The sequence below is a fragment of the Esox lucius genome, chromosome 22, assembly GCF_011004845.1.
Source record: "Esox lucius isolate fEsoLuc1 chromosome 22, fEsoLuc1.pri, whole genome shotgun sequence".
NCBI lineage: Eukaryota > Metazoa > Chordata > Actinopteri > Esociformes > Esocidae > Esox > Esox lucius.
Genome location: NC_047590.1, coordinates 23,816,598 through 23,830,542, shown reverse-complemented (window position 1 = coordinate 23,830,542; position 13,945 = coordinate 23,816,598). Strand labels below are relative to the sequence as shown.

Genomic DNA, 13,945 nt, shown 5'->3' with positions numbered 1-13,945 from the left:
AACTGGTGACTGTCCATTTTATAATCATTGGCCCATTAACCCCCTTAATAAAGACTGGAGGTTACAGACAACTGTTAAGTGTCAAATGAAAAAGGAAAAAAATGTTATATCTAGGAATATCCTCACTCTGTCTACCTATCTATTGTCTTGTTGCATCCCCCAGGTCAGATTCAGTTCTTGGGTGGACTGCCTGACATTCTCTTTTAGAATTCTCTTATACAGCCTACTTATCAGTGCAACTGCATCACTATGGTCATGGATTTGAGACCTGTTCGTGTCATTGGTGGTTGTGGCTGAGGAGGTCCTATTGAGTAGCGTGTATTAGGCTAGGTTCGTTTGGGGAAGGGGGAGGCAATCAGCATAGGGGTTTTTCTTGTGAAACTGCAATTTAGTAACTTCTCAGGCGGGGTGGGCGCCGCCAAACTGGCTAAGTATAAGATAATGCAGGCAAGGAAATCATTTTAGTTTTGTAAAGCAGGTGGGTCTTCCAACTTCGGCCACAACCAAAACAGACACACCCGACCTCGGAAGGTGGCATCTCAAAATATGAATATCTGAAAGAAAATCTAGCGGGTCGACCTCTTCGATAGGTCTAGGAAAATGTATCATAACGTGAACAACTCCACACTCTCTTCCTCACTTGTTGATTTTGTCTCTCGTTTCCTGATTGGCTCAGAGCTGGCGTCACTCTAATTTCTTCTTTATATACTGAGAGAAGGAATAAAGCGCTAGATAGACTTACCTTAAGGCGTATTTACATTTCTCTACAATCGCTGTAGTGTGCTACAAGCTTAAGAAAGCAGATTGCAATTTGCCAAAACAGACCTGAACATACCACAATCTTCTGCGGGCAAATAAGACCATTTTAGAGCTCTTTGGTAAAGCACACCCTCTCTATGTTTACAAACAACAATATTAAGCCTTTAAGGAAAATGACATCTCTGCAACCAAATTAGGTTTATTGTTGTGCAATGTCAAGCCCAGTGTGAGAAAGTTGGGTATCCAAAGGTCATGGATCTCTAAGCAGGACAATGAAAACACATTTGAAAAAGCACCCAGGAATGGTTCCAGACAAAATGTTGGACTGTTCAGAAGAGTCCATTTCTAAAATCGAATTGAAAACCTGTAAAAAGATCTGAAAACAGCTGTAGGGACAAGGCACTACCCTTCTGATCTGGGAGAAGGGGAGCAGTTTGCACAAAAAGAGTGAGCCAAATGGCCAGTACAGAGGTGCAGAAAGCTCTTTAATGGCTATGGGAAGCTCCTGACTTGGCCTTTGACCAAAATTTAGCAGTTATTTTGGCCAAAGGCTGTCCTATGAATTGAATTGTGCAAATACTTAACTTATTTTTAAAATTGTGAATTATTTGAAGTGCCAGGGGCCAATATTTTTGGCTACAAATTTACCTTTAAAGAAATGCAGGATCATCCTACAGAAGTACTAGAAAAATATTCTGTTGACACTGATGTTTTTCAATGCCAGATGCTATTTTTAGGGAAAATGAAAGCTACTGAACACTAGCTATTGAATCTAGATCTGTACTTACTTTTTCCACACTGAGATTGCATTTCTATTTATTTTTGGTGAATAAATGATTACAAAATATATTTCAGTGCAGATATTTTCAAACTTTAATTAGGTTACCTGTTATCTCAGGTAATCCTAAAAGTCTTAGGGCACAGTTACAGCCACAAATACAATGTTTTTTTTTTTTTAAAGCTGCACTAGGTAGGTTTTGTCCCCTAAAAACATGTTGTGTAAGCTGAGGCCCTCTAAGAGTAACAGACAGTGCCAGTGGAAGGTCAACTTATACATTTTGGAGCATGCTGCTACTTTCCAGACAATTCTTTCCCAGCAATCCCGTACCAGCCAATCGCCTTCTGCGAGACAGTCCTTCCTCCTTTGCTTGTTTTGTGAACATGCATTTCACCTCTGAGTGATTGCTTTTTTTTTTGGAACAGGTAATTCTATTTTTCATATTATCATTCAGAACTTAATTCTCTATCGGGCTTGGGTGCAGAACCGCTTACTGACCGGTGAGTAACTGCAAAATGCTGTAATCGTTTTTTACTGAGCTTTAAGGAGCTTTAACCAAAAGGTGCTTCAACAAAGTATTTAATTTTTCCCCCTCGAAGATTTACGTTTGTTTTTCAATTTAATTGTTCACATTATAGGTCACACTAAAAGTGGAAAAAGTTCTGACATGATTTAGCTTTGTCTCATTCTTTTACATCACAAAAACCTGGCATTTTAACAGGGGTGTATAGACTTTTTATATCCACTGTACTAATATTTTTATTTGGGATATTTAAAATAAAAATCAGAGTTAGTAACTCACACAAAACCAGACTCAAGGTTGACTGCTAACATTCAGCTACGAAGACTTTGTGCAACCAAAATGTGAAATTAACTTTAATGGTGGTAGACTGATTTATCGCAAAAACATTCTTAACTTTTGACTGAAATAACTTCAAAAACACTCAGAATGTTCAAACTAAAAAGCACTAGTTTTACTACAGTCACTACTAGTATTGACACCTATACAATCAACACAACTATTACACCCACCAGCACTACTATGGCTGCAGTAAAAAAAAATACTACTTCTACCACTACCCCAAATGCCTTTAGACAGCTTAAGCAAGCAAGTGCACACATTTTATTCAGGAACTGTACCTTTCTTGTTATCATTTGCCATAGTCACACCAGGGGACATTTGGAACAACCAAAACAAATAGACAATGCTGATCAGAAGGTTAAAAGGCACAATCAAGTCCAATGAGGTTGCAAGGTGTGCATGGTACACACTTAATAGGACATAGTTTCAGGCACCCATTTTGCCTTATGAGCTTTAGGCTACATGGCTGAAAAGTATATACACATCTCTTTAAAAGTCAAAGTGGGATGAAAATGTAATAAAAGAAAAAACAACAACAAATATATCTAAATTCAAAGGTTTTCAAAAATGATAGTATTCTATTTAACATCCAGATACATTAGTGATTCACAGAAAAAAATAAACCCATTGTGTAACAACGAGCCACATCTACAAGATCAGACAGAAGTCACAATGAGTGAGCGGTATCTGAAAACACATACTAGCTATCCCAAGGAAAGTAAGCACTGTGTGTGTGGTCCATCAATGTCCCCCGACAGAAATGGGGGGGGGGGGGCACATGCAAAAGACAACTTTAATGTATGTGATCCAAACCCATCAAATGGGATCTATTCAGAAGGAAGTAGGAGAGAATGTACAACGACGCAAATAATCCTTCATTATTTTTCAAGTCTTGGTTCTCAAAGGGAAAATATAGAAAATGAGTTTAGTCACTTCTCCTTCATGAGTAAATCTCATTATCAGTTTAATATTCCTTCTGAAACACCCCCTTTCCCTTTCAGAACAGGATATCTTCATTTTTTATGAGTGTCTCCACCACCTGTCTCTGGTAGCGGATGTCATTGAGCGCGGTCATGGCATCCAGGTCTGGGGCACGCATGAGGGTAGGCCCAAAAACAATGCCCAGATTTTCTGCATTCATCAGGTTGTCCTTTTCATTTTGGATGACCCTGTGGAGGAGGGAAGGGTCAATAGAAATAGCTACACCACACATTTAGGGGCAACTGAATGTGGGGGCCATTGAACTGCTCATTCAAGACAAACTTATTTTCTGCCACAAAACTACTTTTCTTACCACTCTGTGTCAACAGAACCTTTGCTATTCACAAAGATAATAAAGTTCAATCTTTTTATAGGGGGAGGGAAATGTAACCCTCTGATGTTAGTCTTACACTAACTCAAACCAGCAATCTCAGACCTTAAGACTTATGACTTCAAGCAGTTTATAAACTTTGACATCCTTGATATTTCCTACTACTCCATATTTCCCAACAGAAAACCAAGGTCATCATAAAATCCTTGCTTTTGAGGGTCAATGTATTAAAATAAAATATCAAACAGGATTGAATAATTTTGCAAGGCACTGTGGTATAATACTCCTCTCCAGGAGAGCCCCAGCCATTCCATGTTTTAGATGTCGTCCAGTTGAATCAACTTGTCAACTAATTATCACGCATTCAACTACTTGAATCAGATGAGCTGGATAAGGGTACATCAAAAAAATTAGACGGTGGATGGTTCCTACAGAAGTACAGGTTTGAGAACCACTGGAGCATATTATGGATAATACTACCCGGCAAAATATCTACATATTGCCAATAGTATGTTCTATTTTAAAATATATTCTATTTTGTATCATAATTCAATACATTACCAAAATAATGGCAGGTATTCACTTACATCACAGGAGTCAGTCATTTAAAATAAAGATGCTGTTATATGGAACAGGAACCACGTGTAGAAATTTGATGGGCAAAATAAAATATCGATCTATCCCAAAATCAACCCGCCCAACAAATTTACTCCAATTGTTTCTCAATTTGAGAAATGCATTTCTGAGACAGGTCAAAATGAACAGTGTCCAGTCATCCTTATAGCTTTTAAAAGGTGCTTCCACTGCTTTAGGGGCTAGTTATGCAATCAAGAAATTACTTTACATCTAATAATAGCAGATTCTTATCAAGTTTTACCAAAACTTCCTATAAGGTCTGGTCTTACCTCTTTAAATGGGCCATGAGATAACGCAGTGTTTCACAGTGAGCAGGTGGTAGCAGCTTCAGAGCTTCATGATGGGCCTCTAAACGTTTGTCTGGATCTGAGATCTCTAGAATCCGTCAAATACACAGTCAGGGGCTGCAGGACTTGAACCACACCACACACAGTCAGACACACAACCAATAATAAAAAATAAAAAAATTCCAGGACTAACTTGCTGCCTCCATGAACCTTGGGTAGGCGTCGTATGTTATAAGAGGAATAGGTAGATCCCTGAAATATAGTTTCAGTGCGCCAGTGATTATGTTGATGTCTTCATACACATTCACAGAAATGTCCGCTTTTTCACCATCTATTGGGAGACAGGAGGAGGATTTTAACTTTACTGGGGCAGAAAATGAAATCAAATTGCAACCAACCTGAAGGACAAATGGACAGTTTACAATAATATAGTTTTTTGGTCAGTGCTGCCATGCTAGAGATTGTAAAATTAAAGGGATATTTAGTTTTTTATCATGTTAGTCCACATTTTGCAATTGCTTTAGTGTTGAAACATGATATATTGATTGTACTCGCAATTAGACAGCCAAATAAATCTAAGAAAATAAACTTTTACCAAAATAAACTTTATTTATAAAGCCCTTTTTACATCAGCAGTTGTCACAAAGTGCTTTTACAAAACACCCGGCCTTAAATCCCAAGGAGCAAACAACAGTAGTGTTGAATTTCAGTGGCTAGGAAAAACTCCCTAAGAAGGCCGAAATTTTGGAAGAAACCTAGAGAGGACCCATGCTCAGAGGGGTGACCAGTCCTCTTCTGGCTGTGCCAGGTGAACATATTAAGAGTACAAATTGTAATGATTAATAAATGCATGTGGGCTGAGTCCAGAGTCCAAAACAACTGTCTGTATGATGCTGCAACATTAAAAGTGTAAAATTAAGTCTAACAAGCTAAAAGGCCTTACTTGATAACTACAAATACAAAAAGAACCATCAACAATTAATGCATTTATTCTCCAACCTCACTCTTCATCAATTTCTGTACTATAGTGCCTTAGAAAATATTCAGATACCTTCAATTTCTCCACATTTTGTCATGTTATAGGATTTAATTTATAAAAATAAGAAAACAGATACATCGTTTTACATACGGCGAACTTGACCTCTCCATTTATGGTGGTCCCACCTCAAGGTCTTTACAGCTTTTTTAATTTGGTCTTATGAATGCCTGACACAAGGCACCATTCATGGTAAGTGCCATATCACTTCTCAGTGGCAGCTGTCCTTCAGTCTCATAGATCTATTGTTATATGCAAATCATTTGCCCAATATGTTTTTTGCTTTGTCATTACAGGGAATTGTGTGTAGATTGATGGATATACAATACATTATACACACAAAATGTGAAGGTGCTGTAGCAGCATTAGAAAAAGAATGCTGTCCATGGCCTATATACTCACTGACTGCCCCACCCAGAGAACTGGTCAATGAATGAGATAGAGTGGCAGAGGAAAAGGGCCTTACCTCTGTCAAACGCTAGCTTCACATCTTCAATCAGATCGCTGAATCCTGAGATTCTATACAGGCCCTCAGACTGAACACCTATGCATAAAGAACAGAAAATGAGGGGGAAAGGAGTACAATGGCAAACAAAATAGCATTACATTTACACAAACTAATGACACTGCATGTTCCTACATTTCCATAATATGTCCAGTGCACAGTAAATTGGGATTGAACTCTGTAGCCCCACAAAAAAAGCTAATTCACACACCTCTGGACTCAATCTCTTGTATGCACATGTCTACCACCATGGGTCGTTTGGAATTGTGTGCTTTCACCAGGGTTGTAAGGTCACAACTGTATACTTTCTTGACGTGTTTGAGGTCAGGCTTGCAGTCATTTGGCACCATTTTGGAACACTGTTTGTGGACATTCAAACCACAATCTGGAGAGAAAAAGAGAGTAATATGGACAATTCTGTATAGTTGTATTTCAACTTTAGTTAATGACCGGAGTCTTGCATGAAAGCCCTGCATTACAAAATAAATATGCAATAACACAGTAAGTTAGACAAAGTGACTTCAATTGAAGAGTAGTAAAAACAACAAACCAGGCAAGCCTAGTTCAGCTGGCCTGCAATAGAAAGTGTTGCCCTCTCAAGATTTTAACCCGGGTCGCCCACGTCAAAGGCTGTGTCATTAACCACTACAACACGGAGCTCCATATTTGCCGGGTATCAGCATAGCCTCGTGTCTATCCTGAACAAATCCTCTTTTGCCACTGGATGATTTCACAGTTCATGAATGACATTGATACAGTTAAACTAAAGTTTCTTACTAACTTTACCTCCACCACAAAAAGCGTCTATGTATGCTGTTTGCCTCTGGTCATTTTAACAGCGTATTAGCCAGTAATAAGCTTTACCGGTATTTGCTAACGAGACTGAAGATGAACGTTTTCATGCCAGAAACAGTCACAATATAACCGTATACAGTTAAGGCTTACTATAACGTAACTACTGTTTGTTGTAGCCAGCAAATGTGTTTTTCTATCCTGACCCGCATGCACGAATGCGTCCTTCGAAAATCCACCAGAAACAGTCGCAATATAACCGTAAACTGTTTTATTTCAGGCTTACGATAACGTAGTTACTGAAGGTTTTAGCCAGCAAAGTTTTCATCTATACGGAACAATTCATAACGCATACTTTGCTTCGCCTGTGAGGAGATACTCGGGACCTATAGTTCGCAGTTTCCCTTCTCTAACCACTAAGCTATTTAAAATCAGTCAGTCAGTCACTCAGTAAGAGACATTCGCTCTTCTTGGCCAGCTCCACTTACGCGATCAGGCAAAAACATAGGTAAGAACCCACTCTATCCAGCACATAATTTTTAAAGGTTTGCTTAAGGTCCTTGACCAATTTTCCCAGAGTAGCATTGAAAACTATGAAGGTTTCCAGGGTGCTGCCATGACTGCTGGTGTCACCTTGAACACTTTTAGTACTCTCATGAGAATTCAGACATTAAAAAGTTGTTAAACGTTAAGCTACATTGAGAAATGTGAAAATACTGTGACTTGCAAAAGTATTTTACAAAATTACATGTGACATTCATTTTAAATTGGAATATAAAATATAAAAATATGTCTGTCTATCAACCCCTACACAATACTTTTTGTTAGATCCACCTTTCTCTGCCGTAACAGCTTTAAATGCTTGTTTACATTATGAGAGAGAGAATAAAATGCCAGATAGTCTTATATTAATTTGCATAGTAATTTCCAAAACATTTGAATATCCACTGGCATGTTCAAGACGTAGGACCACGCAGGACTGTGTCCCTGATTCGTGGGATACAGTTCTGACACAATTGGCTTCAGACTTAAAGGGGACTAACGAAAATGTGGCGCACGCTACCTTGGATGGTGGCATTTCAAGCTATTGATATTAGCAAGTTAACATAACAAAATCTAGCGTCTGGAGTCTTCAATATGTCTCGGGAAAATGTAGTGTAATATAAACAAGAACTAATAGGTGTACTTAACAATACGTTCACTAGATAGGTGTACCTAATAGTCACTGGTGAGTGTATACCTTGTCATGACAATTTATGGTTGATGGATGGGTGTGTCCTAAACAAGTATGTCCATATCATCTATTGGATGATTTGGCAATCTAGAGTGGAGGTTTTAAAAAGCTATTTCACAGACAGAACTTTAATGTGATAAGTGAGATTGTCTACGGGTTCAAACTGGCTGTGTGTATAAGACTTATTAAACACAAAGCAGCGATCAGAGTTAGTTTCCAACCCTCCTCTTACCTGCACATTTGACTCCCTGAGCTATTAGGCCCCACATGAAGTTGGCACAATATTCACACCAGTGGGGTCCCCGGAAGGTATGCACCTAGAGGGGAGATGAACAGCCGGTTACATTTTTATCAGAAGAATAAAATGGGCAGACTAGGCCTCCCCCTGGCTCTTTACAGCCTCTGTCCACTGAATATGCCAATTAGGGAATTAAACCATGTAAGAGAGAGATAAGCAGCACTGAAAAGCAGACTTGTTGGCCTTAATTGGTGCTAGTGAGTGCCGTTGGTGGGAGGGAGAAGGGTGTTTTCAATGGATGACAGGATTCTCGCTTATCTAAAAGAAACCACATCAACTAATGCCTAATTCTGCCAGGTAACTGCTAGACCAATCAGAAATCACCATGTTGTAGTAAAAAGCATGACAGAATGAGGAGATTTTACCCTCACTGCAATGACTACCAAAACATGAATGTACACCCTAGTAGTTTTGCATTGTTATTTTGGGCATGGGCAAGAGGATGCTAGGCATCTTCGGCAAATGATAGAGACAATGGAAGCTCGATGTCAGCAGAGACCAAATAGTTCAAAGGCAAGGGGAAAAAAGAAAAAAAAGGAATTGTTGCCCTATATTTTTATCCTTTCTTGGACGTGAAAAAAATAAAAAAGATTAGTTACACATTCAATTAGAAATGCATTTATTCCTGAACAAATATATGAATTCAGTGCATATTTCTATAAATTAAAGAAAACGATATACAGCATTTAGTTTTAATTTTCACTGTCCCACGTTGTGGGGAAAAAGACATCTAGATGTTGGCCGAGAGTCTTTCGGAGAAGATGGTGATTGTGTTACACTGGTAAGGCTGAGGGCTAAATTCTGTGAGCAGAATTGGAATAAGGGCTGTATTGTGTTGTCAAGGGTGCAGTTGGAAAACACGCAATTATGTTACTCTTTCATAGCAAAATTGTTAAGTAAGCAAATCAGGCAAATGCTCAAACATGATGTGAAAATATCAGCCAAACATCTGTAAAAAAGCAGGCAGGTGTAGGTTTTACCTTGAAGTTGTGGACTTTCTCGTACTTTGTCGCAAGATCATTCTCCTTCAGGGTGGCTCGACGAACCAGCGAAGTAAGCTGTGAATAGGCAAACAATTTGAGAGGTTGCCAGAAGGTGGTGGGAGGCTTCTGGGGCCATGGTGACGTCCCAGACCCCATTCTTACACCCAGTGCTGTAGCCCAAATATGCTGCTGCCTCCTTTCCTTCTCAGCCTTCTGTGCCATTAATATTTTCTCCTCCCTGTCTATATACAACCCCTTGGATGGCATGGTGGGTAATAAAAATGTAAATTCTGCCGGTTTTCTCACAGAACAGGTAAACCTGTTGGGATGCCCACGTGAGGTCTGACAGAGATGAAGAGCGAGCTTACAGAGGTCACCTCGGAGCAGCTAAGAGCTAACCTGTACTCAGCACTGCTCCCTGCATCGTTGAATTAAAGTAGTGAGTAAACCCAAAGCAGCCAACTAAAGCAGCAGGTAGAATCCACAAACAATGCCAAGGTCAGAGATGAACAACTGTAAGAGCTTGAAGTATTCCATCAAAATCACAGTGCCACCAAATGTGACTGACTGTGCATCTATGCAGATGAAACATGTGGCTGAATTAATCTGCCCACTTGCTATGTCCCACTGATACAGTTACTGGAGTAGACAGAGCCCGGCTTGATGGGGGGAGCATGCGTGAGAGAGGGCAAGGAAATGAGCAAGAGAAAGCAAGTGAGCAGGATCTGGCAGGACAGTGCCCAGGAGTGACCGAGAGAGCAAGAGAGGGTGTGACAGAGAGTGAGCAAAGAAGCATGCAAAAGGGGGCGGCTGATTGTTTAGTCACTGCTGTATATACATGTCACTTTGAGAATAAGCTAATACAAGAAAACAATATGCTGGGCTTTATAGTATTTCCCCAGAGGCAGAGTGATTCAGAGGTGAGGACTGCAGTATAATGTCACTTGACATTGATACTGTAGCTTTAGGGTTTAGACTGAGCATGGACAATCTGGAAAAAATTAAGAGACCCCTGCAAAATGATCAGTTTCTCTAGTTTTACTATTCAGGTATGATTGAGTAAAATTAACAATTTTGTTTTATTTTATAAGCTACTTACAACATTACTCCCAAATTCCAAATAAAATGGTAATTTAGAGCATTGGTTCCCAAACCTTTCCTGGTGCCCCCCCAGCCATTCCATCTATTGGATGTATCCCTGAGCTAACACACCTGAATCAACTTATTAACTTTTTGTTGAATCAGGCTGGCATTTTACACAAAATTGGCAGTCACTCTACCCTTTGTAGTCAAAAGGAATTGCAGAGTACTATGCTCCAGCTAAAAACTCTGGGTCAATTTAAAAAAAAAAAATTGCTACATATATTTGGGTGCATGGACTTATTTTCAGAATTTTTGTTTCATTCCTGTGAAACTTGCCAAATTAATGCGCCTCTGGTTGCAAAGATTATTCTCTTGCATAAAACCCACAACAAGATACTCTGGTGTGGCAAAGTTGCACAGTTAAACGAATGCAGCAGAATCACTGCAGAGACAGTACTGGAACCAACTACATTTTCTGAGCATGAGATAAAAACATTACCTGGTTCGATGACACCAAAATGTTACTCTAAAGCCTGAACTCCAAGCACTGTATCACCTGGAAAATTCCATCCCAACTGTGAAGCATGATGGTGCAGGGCTCCAAACTGCGACTAAAATGGCCGAATTTGCGACCAAATATATTTATTTGCGAGTGAAATTTCTGCCAATACAAATGTACTCCCTTTGATTGTAAAATTTGCATCCTACGTGCATGTTTTATAACCAGTAGCCTATCGCTTCATTTGTTTTGTTAACGTCATTTATTTGTACATAGTCTGGCCCCCTTCCACTACGGCGAAAACTAAAAATGTTCTTGACCGACCGCCAAGCCTCATTAGCCGGTTGAAACCGGTAAACCGATTAGTTTAAAATATGCTCTATTTGAAATAACAGCCATTTCGAGCCGTACCTGCAATTCCGCTCTGTTTGCGCCTCTTATATGCTATGGTCTATGGTTTGCAATGAGACATTTTAATTGTTTATTAATAAACAAGTGTTTTCTGTCGGCTGCAAAGATTAGGTTGACGATAGCCTACTGACTTGCGATCTTTGCAGTAGGCTAGTGAACGCGCAAGAGAGAAATGCACATTTTCTATGGATTAGGATATATATAGCCTAATCCGTAGGAAATGTGCATTTCTCTCTTGCGCGTTCAGTAAAATTTATATATTGAACGCGCAAAAAAATGTATAGCAGACGAATAAATAATCACAGCATAAGGCTACTGCGCATGAACTGGAGATTATATCATCATGAACCGAATCGTAGCCTACTCGCCTCACAGGCCTGAAAATTTTGAAATATATCTATTATCTACAGAAAGCTGTTTCTAAACAGAACTATCCAAAAAAAACTATATATATATAGGCTATATATATAAATGCACATTTCCTACGGATTAGGCTATATATAGATATATAGGCTATATATAGATATATATCTAAATACTTTACATTACATGCAATAATCACAAATACATTTCGATTCCATGTCGATACAACATCAAATGTGAAAGAATCCAAGGAGGTTGAATACCTATTAAATCCAATGTAGAAGTAAAATAAAAACAGAGGTGATCTTTTGGAAACACAGACAAAGGAGTACAATTTTTTAAATGGTCAAATGCACACAGTCATTTACTGCATTGACTGGACAGTAATTGGCAGCATGATTGAGTTCAGTGTATCTCAGTTGGCATGGTGCTTACAACACCAGGGCTGTGGGTTCAATTCACACAGTGGTGGACAAGACAGAGATTACTTTAAAATGTATTCATTCACTACTGTAAGCCGCTTTGGAAAACAAAGATGTGGCTATACCCAAGCAACAGAAAATGTAATACAGATCAAGAAGGTTTCTGGCTGCAGCTCAAGACATAAGAGTATGCACAATACAGCACAGGGGTAGAAAACAGCAGCAATCTCATTCAACCAGGCGCAGGGTAGCCTGAGGTTCACAGAGACATGGAGAACCAAAGATTAAAAGATTCTTCCCTCTCCGACTCACCTCTTATCCTTCTAAGTTTGCCCAATTCTATCCCTCAAATACACTCATTGCATTTCCCTCACCTCACCACTATCGTTCTCTTCCTGTCTCTCGCCCTTCATAGGACTCCCCATCATATAAAGCATTAATAGCCCCAAATTACATAAATTCATTAGATTGTCTTCCCTGAAGGGGAAAGTCCAAAAAGGAAAGAGTGATTTAGTGTCCCTGTAGTGTCCTCAATAGGTGGCCTGTTAAAGCAACCAGGGGACAGACCGAAAAAGCATGTCAAAAAGACTGATCATGTCACAGAAAAGAGGCCATTAGTACACAATAGCAACTCAAGTAGTTACGTTAGTGTGGTATATTTCTCAATAAACCACCTTCAATTCAAGAGGCACTACAATACTTAAATTTCTATAACAGAAATCTCGTTTTTCTTCAATAGACAGCTCACGGACATTCAACAGCAGGCACAAAGCAGCATTCCCTGCATAACAAATTTAAATAAAAAAGGACACATTGGTTTAAATTAGGAAATGATGCACATCCAAAAACTACTTTGGTCTTTCAGCAGTTAAGCAGGAGGATGAGCTAAACATTTTGTTTATAAGGACCAATTCTGAGCTGCTGTGTTAGCTTCACCTCAATACTCTGATATTAGTGATGAGTACGTCACACAACAGAGCACCTCGTTACAGCTTCATCTACAAGTTACAGCTTCATCTACAAACGACACCCAGAACCGCGTAGGAAGGGGAAAATAATAAACGGCCAATACATTACCAGGCACTCCCCCAACCCGACCACATGGTCTTGACAGTGATGCATGTGGTGCTCTCACAGCAGCCATAGGTCACAAAGGAGAACACTTATGATGCTGATATATACACTGACTTTGCACAGCGCTAACAAGCAAAAACACGACAAGTCTAAAAATGGGTTAGATGTGGTAAAATGGCCCTACAAATACAGTTAAATGATTACAATTCGCAATACACTGAATTTCCACATTACTGATGTAAAAACATCAGGCTACCTTTCATTGCCGTAGAACAACCAGGAAAGAAATGCATTATAGAAAATTATTCTTCCATCCAGAGTTAGAGGACAACCTCTTCTCATCCTTCGCTGACTGCATCTATCCTGCCATTCCATTACGGTTTTATCTGAGCCGGCAAAAATGGGTTGAGTGCCTTCCTTCCTACTGCAGTAGAATCACAAATGAGACGGAATGCCCGGGTAGATAAAAGTGAAAAAGTTAGTATGACCACATAGTGTTGAGGATGGGCCACTGCGCACGCCTGCCCATTAGCATTACAGCCCTTTGGGGTTATGTAATTCCACTGCATAGCCGTGGCACTCCTAATAGGACAGCTCAAAGCGTAATTGAA

General features: G+C 39.4%; 1 protein-coding gene across 2 annotated transcripts in view; it reads right to left on the bottom strand.

The window, feature by feature from the left end:
- Positions 1-2,396: 2,396 nt before the first annotated feature.
- LOC105007244 (N-chimaerin) overlaps positions 2,397-13,945 on the bottom strand; it is a 38,349-nt gene continuing 26,800 nt past the window's right edge. For both annotated transcript variants that reach the window (XM_010866088.3, XM_010866089.3), the window contains 7 exons: positions 9,480-9,557; positions 8,434-8,518; positions 6,387-6,560; positions 6,137-6,214; positions 4,828-4,965; positions 4,617-4,722; positions 2,397-3,568 (listed from right to left, as the gene is read on the bottom strand). In XM_010866088.3, the coding sequence (XP_010864390.1) occupies positions 3,397-3,568; positions 4,617-4,722; positions 4,828-4,965; positions 6,137-6,214; positions 6,387-6,560; positions 8,434-8,518; positions 9,480-9,557 (831 nt within the window). In that variant the 3' untranslated portion in view covers positions 2,397-3,396. The remainder of the gene's footprint in view (positions 3,569-4,616; positions 4,723-4,827; positions 4,966-6,136; positions 6,215-6,386; positions 6,561-8,433; positions 8,519-9,479; positions 9,558-13,945) is intronic.